The sequence below is a fragment of the Macaca thibetana genome, chromosome 9, assembly GCF_024542745.1.
Source record: "Macaca thibetana thibetana isolate TM-01 chromosome 9, ASM2454274v1, whole genome shotgun sequence".
NCBI classification, from domain to species: domain Eukaryota; kingdom Metazoa; phylum Chordata; class Mammalia; order Primates; family Cercopithecidae; genus Macaca; species Macaca thibetana.
This window is the reverse complement of record NC_065586.1, coordinates 11,205,525-11,225,345: the sequence shown is the minus strand read 5'-3', so window position 1 is coordinate 11,225,345 and position 19,821 is coordinate 11,205,525. Positions and strand designations below refer to the sequence as shown.

General features: G+C 47.4%; 1 protein-coding gene across 18 annotated transcripts in view; it reads right to left on the bottom strand.

Annotated features, from left to right (window-relative positions):
- CELF2 (CUGBP Elav-like family member 2) overlaps positions 1-19,821 on the bottom strand; it is an 866,203-nt gene that overhangs the window by 20,528 nt on the left and 825,854 nt on the right. For 14 of the 18 annotated variants that reach the window (XM_050802681.1, XM_050802670.1, XM_050802671.1 and 11 more), the window contains one exon: positions 1,565-1,684. In XM_050802681.1, coding sequence (XP_050658638.1) covers positions 1,565-1,684 — 120 coding nt within the window. Of the gene's footprint in view, positions 1-1,552; positions 1,685-19,821 lie in introns of all 18 variants that reach the window. The other 4 variants (XM_050802682.1, XM_050802668.1, XM_050802666.1 and 1 more) reach the window with 1 other exon arrangement.

Genomic DNA, 19,821 nt, shown 5'->3' with positions numbered 1-19,821 from the left:
ACAAGGTCAGAGCGAGGAGCTGTACCGGAAACGGGGGTCAAGGCAGTGAGGCTCCTACTTGGCTGCTGGAAAAGTCAAAGCTGGAGGTGGTTCTAACTGGAATAAAACATTGCGGCCGCCGCGCGGCTACCAGTTCACGGGCTCCACGCTAATCACGAGCCATCCCATTTGGGAGGTATGGTCAGCTAAAGCTCGGTCCACGCTTTTGCTTCTCCTAGAGCTTCTGGATACAAGGATGTACTAAAACCTGGAAAATGTCCTAATTCTAAAAATGATCTATTTTATCAGGATTATAAAAGTTAATTTTTATTTGGATAAATTTTAGGTTCATTTTCTACCAAGTCCAGTGCAAGGTATTCTGAGCTTTTACAGTATGAAATTACTGGGATTATATTGCTTTAAAAAATTATACTGCCTGGTCACCCTTTCAAAACAGTCCACTTATTGAACCATGGCTTAAAATAGGGCAACAACTGTCAAGGACTCCTTTATTAAAAATGAGAACGGGCAGGTGCCGGGGTGTCCGGGCTGCATGGTAGCTAACTGGGCTCCAGTATCAGCAGCTCTGTTGGCTGTCGTGGATCTGCTGGGCTTGGCTACTCTCAGGCAACCAGGGAGTCCGAAACGGAGGGACAGGGAAATTACGTGTCCCCTCTGTGGGCTGAGGATCAGTTTCCCCAGTGCAGGAACCCATACCGAGCAGGAGTCTAAAACATGACTTATCCTCTGGCCGGCACACCGTTCCCCCATCGACCGAGAATGACAGGAACGGGTTGGCTGCGGAGGACAGAACCAGGAATTCTCTGGTGAGTCCATCCGTATGTTTTGGAACCAAGTACAATTTTCTAAGTGATTTGCTTCCAGCCTACTTCAACCTGCCACAGCTAAACAATGTCCCTCTGGATGGTCCCTGATGTAGAGTGACCCATACCTGTGGGTGCTTAATAAAGATTCTGATCATGTCAGTTCTGGCAGTGACTCCTCTCCCCTGTTTCATTTGCTTCTTTCCAAGGCCTAATTTTCTCCCGTATTTAATTGTCATGAATCTTTGGACTTTGGAGCTGGAGGCTACCTTTAAGAATCATCTGATCCAGAACTTTCCATTCTCAAATGGAGACTCCCGAGCCCAGAGAGGGAGCAGCACCTGCCTGACTTCCCACAGCTGCCTGGCAGCAGAGCTGGGTTCAGGCTTCCAGCCTTCCAGTCCATTAACTTTTCCCACTGTAACACCCTGCCTCACAGGACAGAACCGACTGAAACCAAAGCAAACCAAACCAAACTTCTGGAAACCTGAAAATAGCTGCCAGCCACAGAAGCCCATGGATGAGCACACGCGCGGTGCTACACACTGAAGAGAATCTGGGGGTGGAGAGTGGTCGAGGGTTTTCTGAGGCAAAATGAGTATAGGCAGCTTTTGCCTATCAAAGCATGTGCTCCTCCATCCCAAGTTTTAGTTCTCCCCGTGGCATATCCTTTTTCGGGTCATTTCTGGCTGACCACTTTCTGTGGAGAATTTGGGGGAAGGCTGTCCACCAGAGCAGCAAATACTCACTGTTGATGGTACCTGCTAGTGCATTAATATTATTCAGTCCAACAGTGGCTCCAGCCAGTCCTTGCAGAGTCCCAAGAGAGGTCAAGGAGTTCATGGCTGCACCAGCAGTGGAGTTTGGGGTTGAAGCAGCCACTGAAAAACAAAAGGAAGACAGAGAAGAGGGGAGAAAAGACACGAGGTGAGTGAGAGCCAAGAAGACTGGAAATCCTTCTGTCATCATCTCATTGGACGGAGCTGAGGAGCCGTGCTTGTGGCTTTGGGTGAAGGACATATGGAATTGTACTTGTGGCAATTTTGACAGATTTGGTGGTTAAAAAAAAATCATCATAGCACTGTTTTGCCAATATAGCAAATACACTCACTGCTGGATGGTGGGGAAATCTGTGAATGGGAGGCCTGCCCAGCCAGATTTATACATAACGAAGTTGGCAATCATTCTTTGGCTTCATTATTGGACAATATCTTGCTTAGTTTTTTTTTTTTAAACCTATGTGCATGAGTAAGATGGGCCTTTATTTTTCCTTCTTGTACTGTCTTTAGTTTTGCTACCAAGGTTTTGCTAACGTCATACAATGACTGGGAGAGGGTTCCTATTTCTCTGTTCTCTGGAACAGACTCTGTAATATTAAAATTAATTGTCATTTAAGTGTGCGGTAGCACTTGCCAGTTAAATGTTCTGGACTTTCTATTTCTTCATGGGAGTATTTTGAAATAACGATTAAATTTCCCTAATAAATAGGATGACTGAACTTTTCGTTTCTGAATCCGTTTTATTAAGTTGCTGCTTTCTAGAAATTGCTGTATTTTGTTTTCAACTATACACTGGTATAAAGTTATTCATAATATCTTCAATAAACTTTCAAAATGGAAAACATTTCAATGTAAGACATTTCTTGGTCTGCCTGATCTGTCAGTTACTTGAAGAAGCATGTGAACGTCTGTCACTCCAACTCCATGTAAACATGCTTATTTTTGGAAATGTATCTTGAAGGTATATTTCTATGCAAGAGGTTACTACTTGCATAGATTTGGAAATGATCCTATCTTCTGGTGAAATAAACCTTTTTGGGGCAAGCTTTTGTTTCTAATTTTTCCCTGAAGTCTGTTTTGTATGATGTTTGGTGTAAGAAAGCACCAGCTTTTTTGGGTTTTTGCACTGGATATCTTTTGCCATCTTTTTACTTATCTGTTTATATTTTGGCTACATCTCTAATATATAGACAGGTTTAAAAACAACACAGCCTTATAATTTAAGTCTTTTAGTAAGGGCATTTAGATTTTGTCCTATTTGTTCTGCTAATATTACATTTTTTTCCTCTCCTTTCTTGCTGTCCTTTGAGACAGAGGCTTGCTCTGTCGCCCAGGCTGGAGTGCAGTGGCATGATCTCGGCTCACTGCAACCTCCGCCTCCCAGGTTCAAGTGATTCTTCTGCCTCAGCCTCCCGAGTAACTGGGACTACAGGTGCCTGCAATCATGCCTGGCTAATTTTTGTATTTTTATTAGAGATGGGGTTTCATCATGTTGGCCAGGATGGCCTTGATCTCTTGACCTCATGATCCACCCGCCTTGGCCTCCCAAAGTGCTGGGATTACAGGTGTGAGCCACCAAGCCAGCTAGGTTTGTCTTTCAATATCATTTCCCCTCTCTACTACTTTGGAAGTCATGCATAGTATTTCTACTCTCTTGTATATGGTCATAAAAACTAAGTTATCTTTAACTTATGAAAAGCAAAGTTACTTATCTTTGCCCTTTGCCAGAACAATTCAAGGATCTGAGCATACTTTAAGGCAGAAGAGCCCCCTCTGAACCAAGGTGCGGGATATTCATGCATTTTACTTGTAGCTTGATTTCAGTTTTTTATTCAGCACTTATTATTCTTTACAGCACACATTTAGATTTGCCCACATATTTACCACTTCCTTTGCTTATTATTCCTCTTTCATCTGGGTTATTTATCCTTTAGTATGAAGTTATATCCAATACAGCTTTATTTTGTGAGGGTCTATTGGTGAAAAAGTCTTTTAGCTTTAGTTTGTGTGAAAATTACGTCTTTATCCTAGTTCATGAAATATTTCTTTCCTGGATATTCGAGATTGACAGGTTTTTCTAAGCACATTTTATGGCCTTCCGACTTCCATTATTACTGTTGAGATGTTAGGCACTGAGATGTTTGTGTTCCTTGGAGGTGGTTTTTCTCTCTGTTTTAAAGATCTTCTCCTTGTCTTTGGTGTTCTGCATTTATTACTGTGGTGCTTCCAAGTTTAGATTGATTTTTATTTTCCCTGCTTGGAATTCATCTGGATCCCTGAATATGTGGATTTTTGTTTCTACCTTTTATCAGTTCTGGAAAGTTCTTGGTTATTAGCTGCTCTTATATTGACTTTCCCCCATCCTCTTTCTCCTTTCCACTAGGAATTTAGCTAGACCTCAGTTAGATCTAGTCCATGTCACTTAACCTCTCATGTTCTGTTTCTCAGTTGGGCATCATCTCCAAAATCTGTGTTCCAGCTCACCACATTGTCTTTCAATTGTATGTAATGTTCTGTTGAACTTACATCTCCAAATTTTACATTTTGGTTATATTTTTTCATTTCTAGAATGTTATCAACATGCTGGATCATTTTTCATAATCAGTTACTTTTTCACTTTTCAAATTCTTTTAATATGTAAACGTATTAGCTATACTTCCTTTCTGTTGTATGCTAATAATGCTAATATCTGAGGTCTAATAATGGTGGTGTCTAATAATGTCCCTGCTGTTTCTCACTCTTGGTGCTTGGTTTGCTTGTATATTTTGTGGGGTTTTTTTTGGTTGTGAACTTAACTATCTTGGAACTTTATTTCTAGGAATAATTTGAGGTCTGGGTTGAAGATGGGTTCTTTCAAGAACGACTTAACATTTGATTCTACAAGGTGCTGGAGGAAACTACAAGCTGGGGATACTTTAACTTCATGGCTTAGGATTTTTGGCCACTCAGACACAATCAAATTGGGTTGTAAACTCACGTGAGGGATGGTTTACTGCTATGAATTGTCAGAGGGAAATTCCCCTGGCCCTACCTAGCACTATGTTTTGAGATAGGCAGTTTTCCTTGTAGTTTTCTAAGGGGGGAACATTTTTTGTTCATCTTTACACTGAGAGTTTAGCCTTTTGGGGTTTCAAGCTCATATGGGGAGGGTCTCCTATTAGATACTGCACAGAAGCCTTGGACTTTCTTGTATTCTTTATGGTTGGGAAGGCTGTGTGAACAGATACTCGAATTTATTCAGTTCACCAAATATCCTTAAGGGGAAAGCCACATTCAATATGCTGCCGCTTCTCTGAGTTTCCTCTTTCACTTAGTCATTGATTTATGAGTATTTTTTGCTAATTGACTACTGATGTCATAAAATATATTTTTAAAAACCTTACTATACATTTCAGGGTTTTTCCCAGTGGGAGGGTCCTTCCAGCAATCTAGTCTGCCTAACTGCCAGAAATAGAAATCTCTCCTATTTGGGGTATTTCCTAGGGACTGCATCTGATGTCAGTCTACATGTGATGGTCCTTGCCAGATTGCTGTGCTAGTAAGTAGCATGTTAAAGACCATCCCTAGTACATGTTTGAATTCTAAACCAGCAAAAGAGGCCTGAACATTTTCATACAATTTTAGGGGACACGAGGGAAGTACTTTTAAAATAAGGATATCCGTGGGCCCTCTTTCCAGTGAAACAACCACAACAGATAAAATGATAAAAACCAACCACTTAAAGTCTCTGGAAATTGTCCTAAGTACATACATGAAGAAATAGTTTTTCTCCAGAAGATTTATCAAACATCAGCAAGAACAGCAAGAATCCGTGGCATGTGAGCTACAACCCACAACCTACTCCCTTTCCTGGTACAAATCCCCTCCTCTGAAGCTCAGCATAAAGGAAGCTCTACCCTGGGCGGGTATGGCCAAGAAGATGGGGCTCCCTCTTTCCACAGCTCCAAACACACAGGGTTATGGTTTCTCCCAGGGAGGGGGAGACTACCAACATTGACAATTCACAGCTCCCACCCCTGCCAGCTCTGTGGCAGAATTTCTATTCTAGGCCAAGAAGCAGAGGCGTCCCTTCCTCAGCCCAGCCTTTACTCATGGAGTGGAAGCTCTACACCAGGCATAGCATTCTGAGAGTACTAGGTCCCACTCAGCCCATCTCACTCACTGGGTGGAGGTTTTATGCTGGAAAAGGCAAGGAGAGAAGACCAGTTGCTCCTATGCTCACACAGCACCCTTCTTGTAGACCAGAGGTGTCATTCACAGAAAAGCAGGCCACTGTCCCTGCACCACCTCCAGAGCAGGGAGAGATAGGTCACAAGAACAAAGGGCTCTGTAACTTTCCCTAAGGATAACTAATTATTTGGAACAGAGTATGGGAAAGTTCAAGCCTAAGGCACTGTCAGAAACAAGAGAAATTTTGTTGATGAGCAATTAAGAGTAGGCAGTAGCTCCATGATGGCAAAGTAGACCAGCTGAAAGCTTAGCAGAGAGGGCAGGGAAAGGGACAGCCAGAAGGAGTCCTGCTGGGGTCAGAGCAGGCCTCAGGGACTGCCTGAAAGAGCACTCCTATGAAAGGGCCCAACCACAATCAGAGCAGACTGTGGGGACAATTTATGCTCCAGGGCAAAAAATAATAGCGCAAACAATTGAAGATTGGTGGAGGCTAACAGCTGGAAGTGAAAACAACAGAGACACAGCAGCCAGAAACTTAACAGAGATCAGGCAAAGAGGCAGTGAAAGGGAGCTGTCTGGAAGAATTCTGTAGTTTAACAAAGGAAAAATAGGAATGTCACTCATAGCTCAAGGCTGTGGCCTCTGAGGAGTGACAGCAGAGGTGTACCGCAGGGGAATAGACTTCACTGAATTATTCTTGCTAAATCAATAAGGAAATAAACACAAATGAGAAGCCAGGGGGGAAGGGGTGATGTGCAGTGGGTAAGGAGGATCAGCACCCAGAAGTGCTGTAACATCTACAGTGTCCTGTTGTTAAGAGAAAGCTATGATATGTGCAAGAGAACAAGAACATGGAATCCGTACACGGGAAAAAGCAGACAGCACACAACAGAAACTGTGCGTAAGAGGGCCCAGATGTTAGACTTAGTGGACAAAGACATGAAAGCAGCTATTATAAATAGGATAACAATCTAAAAAATCATGCCTAAAGGATTAAAAGTATAATTACAATGTTTCATCAAATAAAGAATGTCAACAAAAGGCTGAAAGTATTTAAAAAATTGGAAATTATTTTACAAAGTAAATTTATTTCCTTCAACATTCATAAATCAACACAGTAAGTGCCAGTAAATAGGACAGAGGCCACTGGCAATTTTAAGAAAATCATACTGCCTAGCATGTGATAGACATCTACCAGACAAATGGCAAATGGCAAATGGCAGCATTTTAAAATTTAACTTTCAGTAGGAAAGTGATGGAAATAAAAATTAGCCTAGACAGTTCACCATACAAAAACAATTTTAAATGAGGGTAATTGCAGTGAAATAATCTGCAAAATACCTATAAAACTTTAATAAATAAATGTGACCTGAATTGAACTGACAAGTTTTAATGGGCTATATGTAATTTACTTGTGTCCTGATTTTAAAAATGGAAATTCTGGGGCTGAAAAGTAAAGAACCAAAATGAAAAATTCACCATAGGGCTCCACGGTTGGTTTGAGTTGGCAGAAGAATAAGTGAACTTGAAGATATATTGATAGAGATTTTACAGTCTAAAGGAGAGAAAGAAAAAAGAATGGAGAAATGAACAGAGCCTCATAGAAATATGGCACATCATTAAGCACACTAACACACATGTAAAGTGTGTAATGCATGTACCAAAGATAAAGACTGGAAAAAAAAATTTCAAGACATAATGGCTGACAGTTTCCCAAATCTGATGAAAGACATTAATCTACACATGCAAGAAAATGAACAAACTCCAAGTAGGATAAAGGTAAGGAAATCTATACCCAGGCACATGACAGAAATATGTTGAAAGTTTAAGAGAAAATCTTGAATGGAGCAAGAGAAAAATGATTCATCATGGATCCCAGTAAGATTAACAGCTGACTTCTCTGCAGAAACAGTGGACCAGAAGTTAGTAAGATGACATATTAAAAGTGCTAAAAAGAAAAAAAAAACCTATTAACTCAGAATCTTATATCCAGCAAAACACAAGACACAAAACACAAGACAGGCTGTTGCTCTTGGTCTCTGCAGCTTGCACCATGCAGAATGTCATCTTACAGCACAGACTTCACCAGTCTCCACCTTTTTGCACTGTAACTGGGGATGGTCACCTGCCTCTGTGGTGAGCAGGGGAAGGATCATGGAAGTTGGCTGGCATGGGGCATCACTGAGAAAAGCAGGAAAAAGGGTCCTAGCTCACCCCCATTGCTACTGAAAAATGAAACTATAAATTTTAATAAAGAACACAACTCTATAGTTTCATCAGCTCTTTTCATTGGAATCTTAAAAACAAAACACAAAAAAACTGGAGGCAAAATGGGGTTTCATTAAACCTGCCTTGGACTCAATCTGTTCCCTCATCTCCCCAAGCTTCTGTTTCATTGTATTTAAATGGAGGAAGAAGAAGGGTACCTAATTCACCGGGTTGTTGTAAAGATCAAATAATCTATATAATGAATTTGGCACTGTATTTGGCACCATTTTTAGATCATCATCAGTTATTAGGTAGAGGTTGAACCGAACAGACAAAATGATATAGGATCTATTTTATGAAACAACGAAAGCAGGTAACACTTTTCTCCACTTTCATCTAAACATCTCCAACTGTTGATGACTGCACAGCCACTGGTCTGGCTTCTGTTGGAGGACCTTCTTCCACCTTGCAGGAAATCACAGGGAGGACCCTGTATGCCAGGCTGTAACCTTTCTCTTCCTATGACATCCACACTGTGAATTGCTGGCCCAGAGATGCTGCCTGCTGTGCCCCCATCCAGGGGCATCCAGAGTAGGGCCCGTCAGAGCCTGCTTCTAGAGAGTGCTTCGCCTCGGGGCAAGGGAGAAGAGGTGCTGGAGGACGCCAGGCCTGGCTGATCTTGTGCTCAGGGATGACTTCTGAAATCCTCCAAGTCTCCAAGGTAGGTCTGCAAACAGGTGTGTTGATGCCACACACTGCTCTTGTGTGGATGACTCCCAGTGGTGATGGCAAACAGTGAGTTGGACAGAGAGCTCCATAGGCACACACACGCACATAGCCTATGGGCACGGGGGAAGCCTAGCTCAGGGGGCCACAGGAGAGGTGGAGGCGGCCTAGAAACTCCCTGGGCCACTTTTGTTACTGATGACAATGAATTGATATGCAAATTAGATCTCTTTACACCCTGGCTTCCTATTTAAAAACTGGGAGGCTGGCTACAGTGAACTGGACATAATTTCTTACTTCTAACTATGCTGTTCTTAGACAGTCCCAGTAGAAAGATGGAGAGAAGGTGAAGAAAAGGAGGGAGAAGAATCAAACATGAGACTAAGAAAAATTAACTAGATGACTTGCCTTAAAGTGGAAAGATGCCCTGTGCACTCTACATCATTGGACAATACTTTGAAAATTCACCCCAACTGGCATCTCAGTTGTAAGATAGTTTTATTGCACATCTAGCCACCTTTAAGAACCTTTTGAATGTTAACAAATAATCTATTTAAAGCATAAGAAAAACTCCAATTTGTCACACAGCCAACCTTGATCAAGTACTTAAAAGACTGACCATTCAGCAGATGCACAATTGAGAAAGAGGTCCTAGACAGAGACACACGTGGTGCCACCAACACCCAGATTCTCCATTTCTGTGCTGGCAGACTGGCAAGATGCTGCCTCGGACCACCATCTGCATTCTTCCCACCTCAAATTCCTTCAGTCTGTGCTGAGAACTGTACCCTACGCTTTCTCACTTAAAAGTTTTACAAAATGCCAAAGGAGCATCTCAGGAGAGGTGCAGTCTATAAATGTTGGCTCATAATCTCCCAGAGCACCTCTTCAAGCAGAGGCTGCACCATCCAAGCAGGAGGAGGCAGAACAAAGCCAAGAGGATCCCAAACAGAGGCTGCAAAGTGCACCTCACCTTGCTTGCACAGTGGCTGCAATAACTTGTATACGTCACATTTTAAGTCTGTTGTACCACTGGTTAAAACCTATCAATCAGGCAATGGACGTTCAGGCCAGCTGGCTTGCCAGGAAAGAAAATGGTCGAGCAGTCAAGAATGCCTTGGTTTTATCAGCTCATGTGGCAAAGTCTGTGGCGTTTTGTGAAAACTGTTTGTGAGGTAGGGTGGGGTGTGGAGAAGAGGAAAAGCGAGGTGGTCCAGAGACCCTGATGGTGAGGATATGCCCACCTTGGCCCTGGCCACAGAAGTTCTTTGCTTGTTTGACCAGATAAGCTCACTTTTGGAAAACTACAAATTGAGTAATCCCAAACACTAATCCCAACTGAGCAGACAGGATGGGTTCCTTCTCCTCAGGGCTGTGCTAGGTCTGGGATGAACACTATACCCAGAAGAGATTCTTGTCTTAGGTTAACACTGTAGGTCCGAGACCGAGCGCCTAGGTCATTAGGTGCTTAGAAGATCACCTGGAATAACTCCCGTATAGTATCTCCAACAGAGCTGAGAGCCGGACCCCCCAACCAGTGCAGGGCCTGCCTTCTCTTCCTAATCCCACTGACAATAACAGGTAATAGTACATCTTTCAGATGGATCTTTTACTGCAGTGGGATGCTCCCAGGCAAACTGTGAACTAGAGTCTTTCCTGCACGTGAAAGATGAAGAAGCAGAGGCCCAGAGTGCTCAAGGGACTGGCCCCGGTGTACCCGTGAGGGATGCAGGGTGGGCGCCAGCACCCAGGTGTGGCCATGAGGACTCCACAAGGAGGCCAGTGGCCTTTGCCACTTAGGGATACAGCAGTTGTGGAGGAAGGGCTTTTTGGAAGCTCTCTCAAACCAACCCAAATACATTTCCAGAGAGGCAAGGACCTGAGTCCACTTGCCAGGAAAAAGTTCTTTTCTTTGCCATGTGGATAACCTGGACCACCTCCCCCTAGCCCCTCACCAGCCTTGGATTTCCTATGGGAGGAGGGGTGACTAATCAGACTGGTAGAACCGGGAAGGACCTGCATCCACCAGGCCAGGGCTGGGGGAGGGGCACCGAGTTGAACCAGAAGATGCCAACGTGTATTTGACAAAGGTGTTCCTGTTCTCTCTTCTCTCTCTGTTCCAACAGCGCCATTCCTGGATAGGTAGATTAAGCTTATCTGGGGCCTAAGGGCTGTGTTTGGAGAGGGAGCTAATAATTACTATTATGTTCTCTGTTCATCCCCCAGCCAACCCAAGACATCCATGTCCTAATTTCTGGAACCTGTGAATATGTTAGGTTACACAGCCAAGAGAAATTAAAATTGTAGATGGAATGTGCTGTGGTTTCAATGTGCATTCCCCAAATTCCATGTGTTGGAAACTTTATCCCCAATGTGGCAGGGCCTTTCAGAGGTGATTGGATTGCGAGGGCTCTGCCTTTATGAATGGATTAATCCACTCATGAATTAATGGGTTGAGGAATTCATGGGTTATGTAACAGGAGTGGAAGTGGGGCTTTCTAAGAAGAGGAAGAGCGTCCTAAGCAAGCATGTTAGCACACTCCGCCCCCGGCCATGTGATGCCCCGCACTGCCTCGGGACTGCAGAGTCCCTCACCAGATGCACTGCCTTGACCTTGGGACTTCTCAGTCTCCAGAGCTGTAAGAAATAATTCCTCTTTAAAATAAGTTATCTACTTTCAGGTCCTCTGTTATAAGCCACAGAAAATGGACTAGGAAGGTTGCTGATCAGCAGACCTTGAGATGGGGGAGATTACTGTAGATGGTCTGGGTGGGTTCTTGTAAATCGAAGAAGGAATGAAAAGAGAAAACAATTAGAGATGACAGCATGAGGACTTGCTGGCTCTGAAGATGGAGGAAGGGACCATGAGCCAAGTGAAGTTGGTGGCCTGCAGAAGCTGGGGAAGGAATAGATTTACCCCGAGAGCCTCCAGAAGGAACACACCCTGCTGACACCCTGACCCCAGCCCAGTGAGTCTGCTGGGTTCCTCATCTACAGAACTGCAGCATCATAAATATGTGTTGTTTTAAGCCATGAGGTTGGTGGTAACTTGTCATCTCAGCAACAGGAAACTAACATTCTCCAGCTCCACCGTACTGGGAAGAACGCTGACAGCGCAGCGAAGGTGTGAGCGCCTGCCACGTGCTGCTCATTGCCGAATGCACGTCACGTGCCTTAGCCCATTAAGTCCTTTACAGTTACCCTGTGAAGTGAAGTGGCGTGCAGAAGGTCACACAACTCTCAGTGGCAGAGCCAGAATTTAAACCCAGGGGTCTGGCTGCAGAGTCAGCATGATGTTGATGTGGAAGTCAAGATTCTATTTCGCCTCTTACGTCTATCTAGTGGCTACTGCAGAGATTTACTTACGGAAGCAGTGAACTTGCACTCACTCAGATTTGCCTTTAATTTTTTGGCTCTGTCCCTTCCAGTCTGTGAGACCTTGGGCCATCTGCTCCATTCAGCTGAGGCTTAGTATTTATGCACGAAATGGGAGTCACGTGCGCTGCCTCTGCGGACGGGCGCGACGGTCCGAGAAGGTGGCACTGATGTGTGATACACAGCGGGTGATCAATAAACGTGTGTTCAGTCTACATCTGAGGGAGGAGAATCCGGGTATTCCGTCCTCAAAAGAGGAACTGCATCTTTTCACTTCATTTTACAGCACTTGCAATGAAGATTCAACATCTTCCTCCCCAGAGAGGCGACTGGATGGATGATGACTAATTTTGCTGCCTTTCTCATTAGTCTGGCCATCGGGCAGGTCTGTCTGTGTGTACAGTTTTGAGAGCGTCCCGAGGAGGGTGACAAGACACGAAAACTGAGTTGAAAGACAGTGAGCTGATAAAAGTAAAACTGAGCCTAGAGAGGTGAAGACTAAGGCAAGAAACAGTCTTAGGTCTTGACGTGAGAAAGATACTCTTTGCAGCTCAAGAGATCAAAATTAGGATCAGTGGGTGGAAGCTGTTCAAAGGTAGATTTTAGTTGGATACAGAGGGGAGCCGGCTAGTGAAGAGAAGTCTTCCGCAGCGAGCTGCGCCGCCTCTGAGGCACTCAGTCCCTGTCTGTGGGGTGAGAAAGCAGATGCCTCCGACAGGTATCAAGGGGTTCCTGCAGACCCTAAGGCTAGGCTTGATGGCCACAAGGTCCAAAAAGCCAACTTTTGAAAAGCTCTTATTGTTGTGCCAAACACACTCTGGCCTCATCTCCTGGCAGAGAAAGAGAGGACTCCGTGAAGGCAGGATTCTAATGCTTCCAGGCGGAACTCTGGTGAAGGCTCCAACTTCCAATGCCCGCAGCACAACGGAACAATGTGAAAATCCCATGTCAATTGAGAGACCCGAGAACAAAGGATCTACATAAATACAAGCCCCATTAAGCTTCAAATGGAAACAGCTTTTACTTCCTCTCGCAGGGAAACCTATACAGCAGCTGCCACACCAAGCACACCTGACTCGATCCTAAATGACCAGATCACAGAGAAAGTCACCAAGAAAAAGCTCACAGTTGTGTGGTGTCAAATCCCTCTGGCCCAGGGCCCTGGGCTGCGGATGCTCTGCAGGCCATTTGGTCAGAGTTGTCGTCCCTTCTGCTTATGTGCCAGAGAAAATGGGAAGAGCTTCAGAAACAGAGTGGGTAAAGTCAGTTGCTGCCATGGTACGACTGGGCCAGGGCCAGAGAACCCCTCCGTTCCTCTGAGGCAGCTCAGAAGCAGGGCCGCCGAGGGCCACGCTCAGCTCCCAGGCCGCCACTCTGCGCAGGCAGGAGCAGAGGCCCAGCCCAAGCCCGTCCTGGAGAAGCCCACCTCCCTCCCCGGAGCAGGAGCGGGGTGGGCAGCGGGAGCAGGGCCTGCATAGGGGCTTCAGTGGGCGTCTTATTCTTTGTAGAAGGTGGGATGGTGAACAAGACTCTTGATTGGGGGTGAGGCTGCCTGCTGAGGAACTTGGCTATTCCTCCATCCTTCTAAAGATTCCAGATCCACCATGAAAGGAAGAAAAACGGCAATGAGGGGCTTATCCATCTCTCACACTTGCCAGTTCTTTATTTAAAAGATACTTCCGACATGAATGTTCCCCTTCCCCCTCGCCTGGTATCAGCGTATCTGCAGGGCATGTCTAGCTAAGTCTGTCGCAGACACCAGCTTGCTTTCCAGGAACACATGCGTTAATGTTCCCATATTAACCCTACTTCCCACTTTTCCTGGATAGCAAAATACTTTTTTCTTTTTTAAGCTACAACAAAACATTAACAGAAGACAGCAAGAATTTGCCTTCGGTGCACTCATTAAACACTTTCCATAGAACAATTAGACAGTGAAAGCACAGTGGCTTTGTGGTTTAGGAAATAAAATCATTGTAAACACAGAGAAAATTGCCTGCATTGACCAAACATACTCAGGACACTGGAGCCCGCGGTTGCCGTTTTGCCTCAAAAGAGCTTGGATGCTGAATTCCAACTGCGCAGGAAAAGATTGTGAGGAAGTAGGATAATTAAGCCATGACACAGGCACTAGCATTATTAGCTAATCACAACCCTGGGGCATTAATACAATACACCTCTCCTCCCATGGGGCCTAATTATTCCACAATAACCACACCTTTCATTTTAATTTAGTCCCTCAAAGATTGTTTGGGCAGGGAGGGGCGGGGTGACTGAGGAGGGGCGGGGTGACTGAGGGGCGGGGTGACTGAGGGGCGGGGTGACGGGTGGGGTGACTGAGGAGGGGCGGGGTGACTGAGGAGGGGCGGGGTGACTGAGGGGCGGGGTGACTGAGGGGCGAGGTGACTGAGGGGTGGGGTGATTGAGGAGGGGCGGGGTGACTGAGGGGCGGGGTGACTGAGGAGGGGCGGGGGAGGGGCGGGGTGAGGGGCGGGGTGACTGAGGGGGTGGGGTGACTGAGGAGGGGCGGGGTGACTGAGGGGCGGGGTGACTGAGGAGGGGCGGGGTGACTGAGGGGCGGGGTGACGGAGGGGCGGGGTGACTGAGGAGGGGCGGGGGTGACTGAGGGGCGGGGTGACTGAGGGGCGGGGTGACTGAGGGGGAGGTGACTGAGGGGTGGGGTGATTGAGGGGGCGGGGTGACTGAGGGGGGGGTGACTGAGGAGGGGCGGGGTGACTGAGGGGGGGCGGGGTGACTGAGGGGCGGGGGGTGACTGAGGAGGGGCGGGGTGACTGAGGGGCGGGGTGACTGAGGGGCGGGGTGACTGAGGGGCGGGGTGACTGAGGGGCGGGGTGACGACTGAGGGGGAGGTGACTGAGGAGGGGCGGGGTGACTGAGGGGTGGGGTGATTGAGGAGGGGCGGGGTGACTGGGGCGGGGTGACTGAGGGGCGGGGGGTGACTGAGGAGGGGCGGGGGGGGGGGGGGGGTGATTGAGGAGGGGCGGGGTGACTGGGGCGGGGTGACTGAGGGGCGGGGGGGTGACTGAGGGGCGGGGTGACTGAGGAGGGGCGGGGTGACTGAGGAGGGGCAGGGTGACTGAGGAGGGGGGCGGGGTGACTGGTGAGGTGACTGAGGAGGGGCGGGATAACTGAGGGGTGAGGTGATTGAGGAGGGGCGGGGTGACAGAGGGGGTGGGGTGATTGAGGAGGGGCGGGGTGACTGAGGGGCGGGGTGATTGAGGAGGGGCGGGGTGATTGAGGAGGGGCGGGGTGACTGAGGGGCGGGGTGACTGAGGGGCGGGGTGATTGAGGAGGGGCGGGGTGACTGAGGAGGGGCGGGGTGATTGAGGAGGGGCGGGGTGATTGAGGAGGGGCGGGGTGATTGAGGAGGGGCGGGGTGACTGGGGTGGGGTGATTGAGGAGGGGCGAGGTGACTGAGGGGTGGGGTGACTGAGGAGGGGTGGGGTGACTGAGGAGCGGGGTGATTGAGGAGGGGCGGGGTGACTGAGGGGGGCGGGGTGACTGAGGGGCGGGGTGACTGAGGGGCGGGGTGACTGAGGGGCGGGGTGATTGAGGAGGGGCGGGGTGACTGATGGGGGCGGGGTGACTGAGGGGTGGGGTGACTGAGGAGGGGCGGGGTGACTGAGGAAGAGGAGGAGGGGTTGGAAAGTGACGCTGGGCGCTGCAGTGGTGAGGTGTGACCTCACACTCCCAGCCTGGAAGAGGGCACCTTCCCCAGAGACGTTGGAGCCCCTCTCTTCTGCTGCCAGTTCTGCTTCCCAAGGAAGCTGATGCCACCCGACTTGGTACAGTGCTGGGCAAGAGTCATCACTACTGTTCTCAGGAAGACTGGGAAGAGGAAAACTCAGCCTAGAGGGCTGGGTCTGGACTCAGAACGACTGTGGAGGTTTTACTCCCTGGTGGCGCACATGTGGAAGGCGAGGAAGTGAGGGGCCAGCACCTGCTCCTCACGTCCAGGGCAGCTGTCCTGTTTTCATTGCTTTAATGTTCATTCCCAAAGGCTTGTGGAAGCTCTCTCTAGTGGATCTAAGAAGTCTACTTCATGGGTTGTCAATAAACCAGGGTGCCTTCCTACCCGGCCTAATTTTTAGCATCTTCCCCAGTCCCGTGAAGACGGGCACTGGTAAAGGCAGGGTGGGGCCATGAGTTTGGAAGAGTCCATTCATACTGCGCGGTACACAGGGATCTCCTGAGAAAGGAGCAAATGAGAGGGAAAATCAAACCTCTTTTCCCTGCCAATGATATTTTGCCTATGATTTACTGAAACAAAAGCATATACTTCCCCTTTAGCTGGCCCCAGATGTTTGTTTTTACAGATGGCCACGGAGAAGGACTGAAAAAAAATGTTGGCGATCTCCTTACAAGGGTGACAATGTATAAGTGGAGAAACCCAGAAATATGGTTCTGGGATCCCAGCAGTTCCTGCTTAGAATATGGACTCTCTCGTGGTGCGGTGGAGCTGTCATTTCACCTGTCACGAACATCCCGGGCAAACCACTGACACTTGCAGGCCTCTGTTTTCCTCACGTGGATCACAAAGAGGCAGCTGGATACAGCAGCTGTACCATTTAATGATGGGACTGGGCTCGGGCCTCTGGAGAGAAAGGGCGAGGACGGGGGCTTCTCAGGAATGTGGGCCTGTGTCACCGTGTCACTGACAGCCCATCTGAATCTGGCCTTCCTGTGGGGGATTGGGGGCAGCTAGTCCAGATGGAGAGAACATTTCTGGGAGGCAGATTTTCCTCTGGGCAACATGACCCCAAGGGTGGCAGGGGGCAAGAGGTCACCCGTACAGCCCGGGGTCATCACAGCCGGGCTGCAGGCGCGCTGGGGCACCACGTGCACTCCGTGGGACTGCTGCCCCTGCAAGGGCCTGGCGCGGAACGCACGCCGCCTGCTGTGTGGCCCAAGATACAAACCAACAAATCCCCAAGGGCCTCAGGCCTGACCCTCAGTGCGGAAATCCTGTCCGGATACAGCAGTCTTGCTCTGTTTAACCCAGTCATACCATTTTGTATTCGGTAAGGAGGGGATGTTGGTTCTAGGAACTCAAGTGGCATTTGTGGTAGGTAGAAAGTTCACTGTTCCCTTTAACAGCAGAGCACAAAAGCAGAAAGGAGTGAGGAAACTGTCTTCTCCCTGTATTTACGTCCTAATTTTTAAAGGAAAGGTGGGGAAGACACTTGTTTTCCAAAGGCAAGAGATTCAGAGAAAAGTATCATTGGACCTTATTCTAGTTTTAACCTAAACATCATCAGCCCTCATTCTAGTTTTAACCTAGTCTTCTGTTCTCCAGAGCTGTGGTATTTCATATCACTCCAAAATAATGAAACAATCTTTCTTATACGATAGTTAAAGATCACCTTTTTAAAAAAGCACCAGTATACAGTTATAGAAATATGAATGTGTATATATAAACCTAAATGTTTCCATAAGAAAAGTGAATATTAGCAATTAATTCTATTTCACAACTGAGAAAAATAAAGATTACATGACTTGCTCCAATGACTCTTGATCAAGATGTCTACATACTCCAGAAAGACAAGTAAAATTAGAAATCCTCTATTACATCCTGTAGGTTGACCTTTTCTTAAACCTCTGGTCTGGTCTGAGTTTTTGTTTCCAGCCCCAGATATATCAGTTCTTGGCCCATATGTGATATAAGTACCCTTCTGTCCTGAATTGTTGGCATCCTCCCCAATCCTGACAGAGGCTGGTGTTCCCTCCCCTCAGGCTGCACCACCTGCTGACTCAGCCCTGATTTGGGTTCGTGCCTGTGGGCTTGTGTGCTAGTACCGGGTTGAGATGGCACCACAAGGCAGGGTGCTGCTGCAGGGGCTCCTCCCAGGGGGAGATGACACATGACCCCTCAGCAGGCAGCATCCCCCTCGCCACAGGAGAGGGACGCGCTGGGGGCTGAGCTCATCCCTCCAGCCAGCCCTTCGACTCCAGTCCAGCTTTCAGCTCTCATTGGCCTATTCCTGTTTCCCTTTGTTCTGGCTCTTCTCTTTGGTCTACAAATATGTTTATGTTTTCTCCATCTTAAAACAAAAACATAAAAACTTCCTCCTCCTAGTGACCCCAGTACTTTTACGGATTTTTTGTTTTCTTTTGTTTTTTGGGATGGAGCCTCGTCACCTGGGCTGGAGTGCAGTGATGTGATCTCGGTTCACTGCAACCTCCACCTCCTGGGTTCAAGTGGTTCCCCTGCCTCAGCCTCCCGAGTAGCTGGGAACTACAGGTGTGCACCGCCATGCTCGGCTAATTTTTGTTGTTTTAGTACAGACGGGGTTTCACCGTGTTGGTCAGGATGGTCTCGAACTCCTGGCCTCAAGGAGTTCCTCAAGGAACTCCTGCCTCAGCCTCCCAAAGTGCTGGGATTACAGATGTGAACTGCCATGACCAGCCCCATTATGGATTTTTAAAAATATTCACATTTCATGAATGTGTCATACAGAATTGTGTCCTCTCTCACTGCCTGCAAAACTGTCAACCACTGCGGTGAAGCAGCCACTCTGGGGAGAACCCACTCCCCAAGTCGAACTTCAGTCAGCTCTTTCTGCCTTTTCTTCCTCCAGCCCCGTCGTGTTCGGCCTCTCTGACACTGCTACCCAGAAAGCTCCCTTTCCATCCCCTGGTCCCTGTGTTCGACAAGCACATCCCCCAAGGCTTTCTGCATCTGGTCCCCACCTTGCCTTGCTGGTGATTTTGGCCTGATGACCTCATCCCTCCCTGGGCTTAGGGCAGCCCGCCTGGCCTCAGCAGGTCAGTCTCAATCCACTCTGCAGCTCAGGGCTCTGGTCAGCCTGATGGTCACACATTCGACTGCTGCTGGACACATTTCACGGAATGTCCGTTCATGTGCCCTTGAGCTCTGCATGTGTCACGTCCTATCATTTTGTATGACAGCTTCCTCCTCAACTCCCAGAACTGAGAACAGTGCTCCACTGGCCACCCAGGCCCAACACACCAACACCATCTTTCCTCCTTCCCTTTTGTTCTCCCTCACATCAAATGGGGGCCTCAGTCCAGTCTCACAAGAAGTCCACCATTCTTGGGCCTAAAGTCCTGAAACGGCTCTTCACTGCTGACAAGAAAAGTCCCAGCTCCTTCGCCCTGGCTTTCAGGGTCCTCCGTAGGCCTCCTTTTCCATGCTTGTGAAAAATGAGATGAACTTCCATTTGCTGATTAAATGCTATTTCTGCATTTTCACACATTTGATGTATCTTCCATTCTGTTTCTACTTTTAAAAATCCTACCTACCCTGAACATTTTGGCTCAAATGTCAACTCTTCTACTAAAATTTTCCTTCCTCCCTTGGGGCAGAACCTCTCCCGTCACTGACCCCTGTACCTTACCTGCCTTCCTGCTCTCCACCTGTGCTTTACAGGTTGGTGCATTTTGCTTATGTCTGTAGGTGGCCACTGCATCTAGTTGATGGGGACTGGTTCTCAGGATTAAACCACATCTGAACTAAAATTTCCATTTTATTGCTTTCGAGTCTGAAGAAATGGAACTTAGCGTATACACTTCTAGGAAGTTGTGACTAGAATAAAGCTTTGCTGATTTTCCCACCTAATATAACACAATTAAGCAACACATGCTTTTCACCAGTGCTAGTGGTGATAACATGTTTATATCATACAAGATCACAGATAATTTAGTGGGAATAAAAATCTCATTAAGTGGTTGTGTTGGACAGAAAACACAGCCTGAGCTCATACAAACAGCACAAGGGG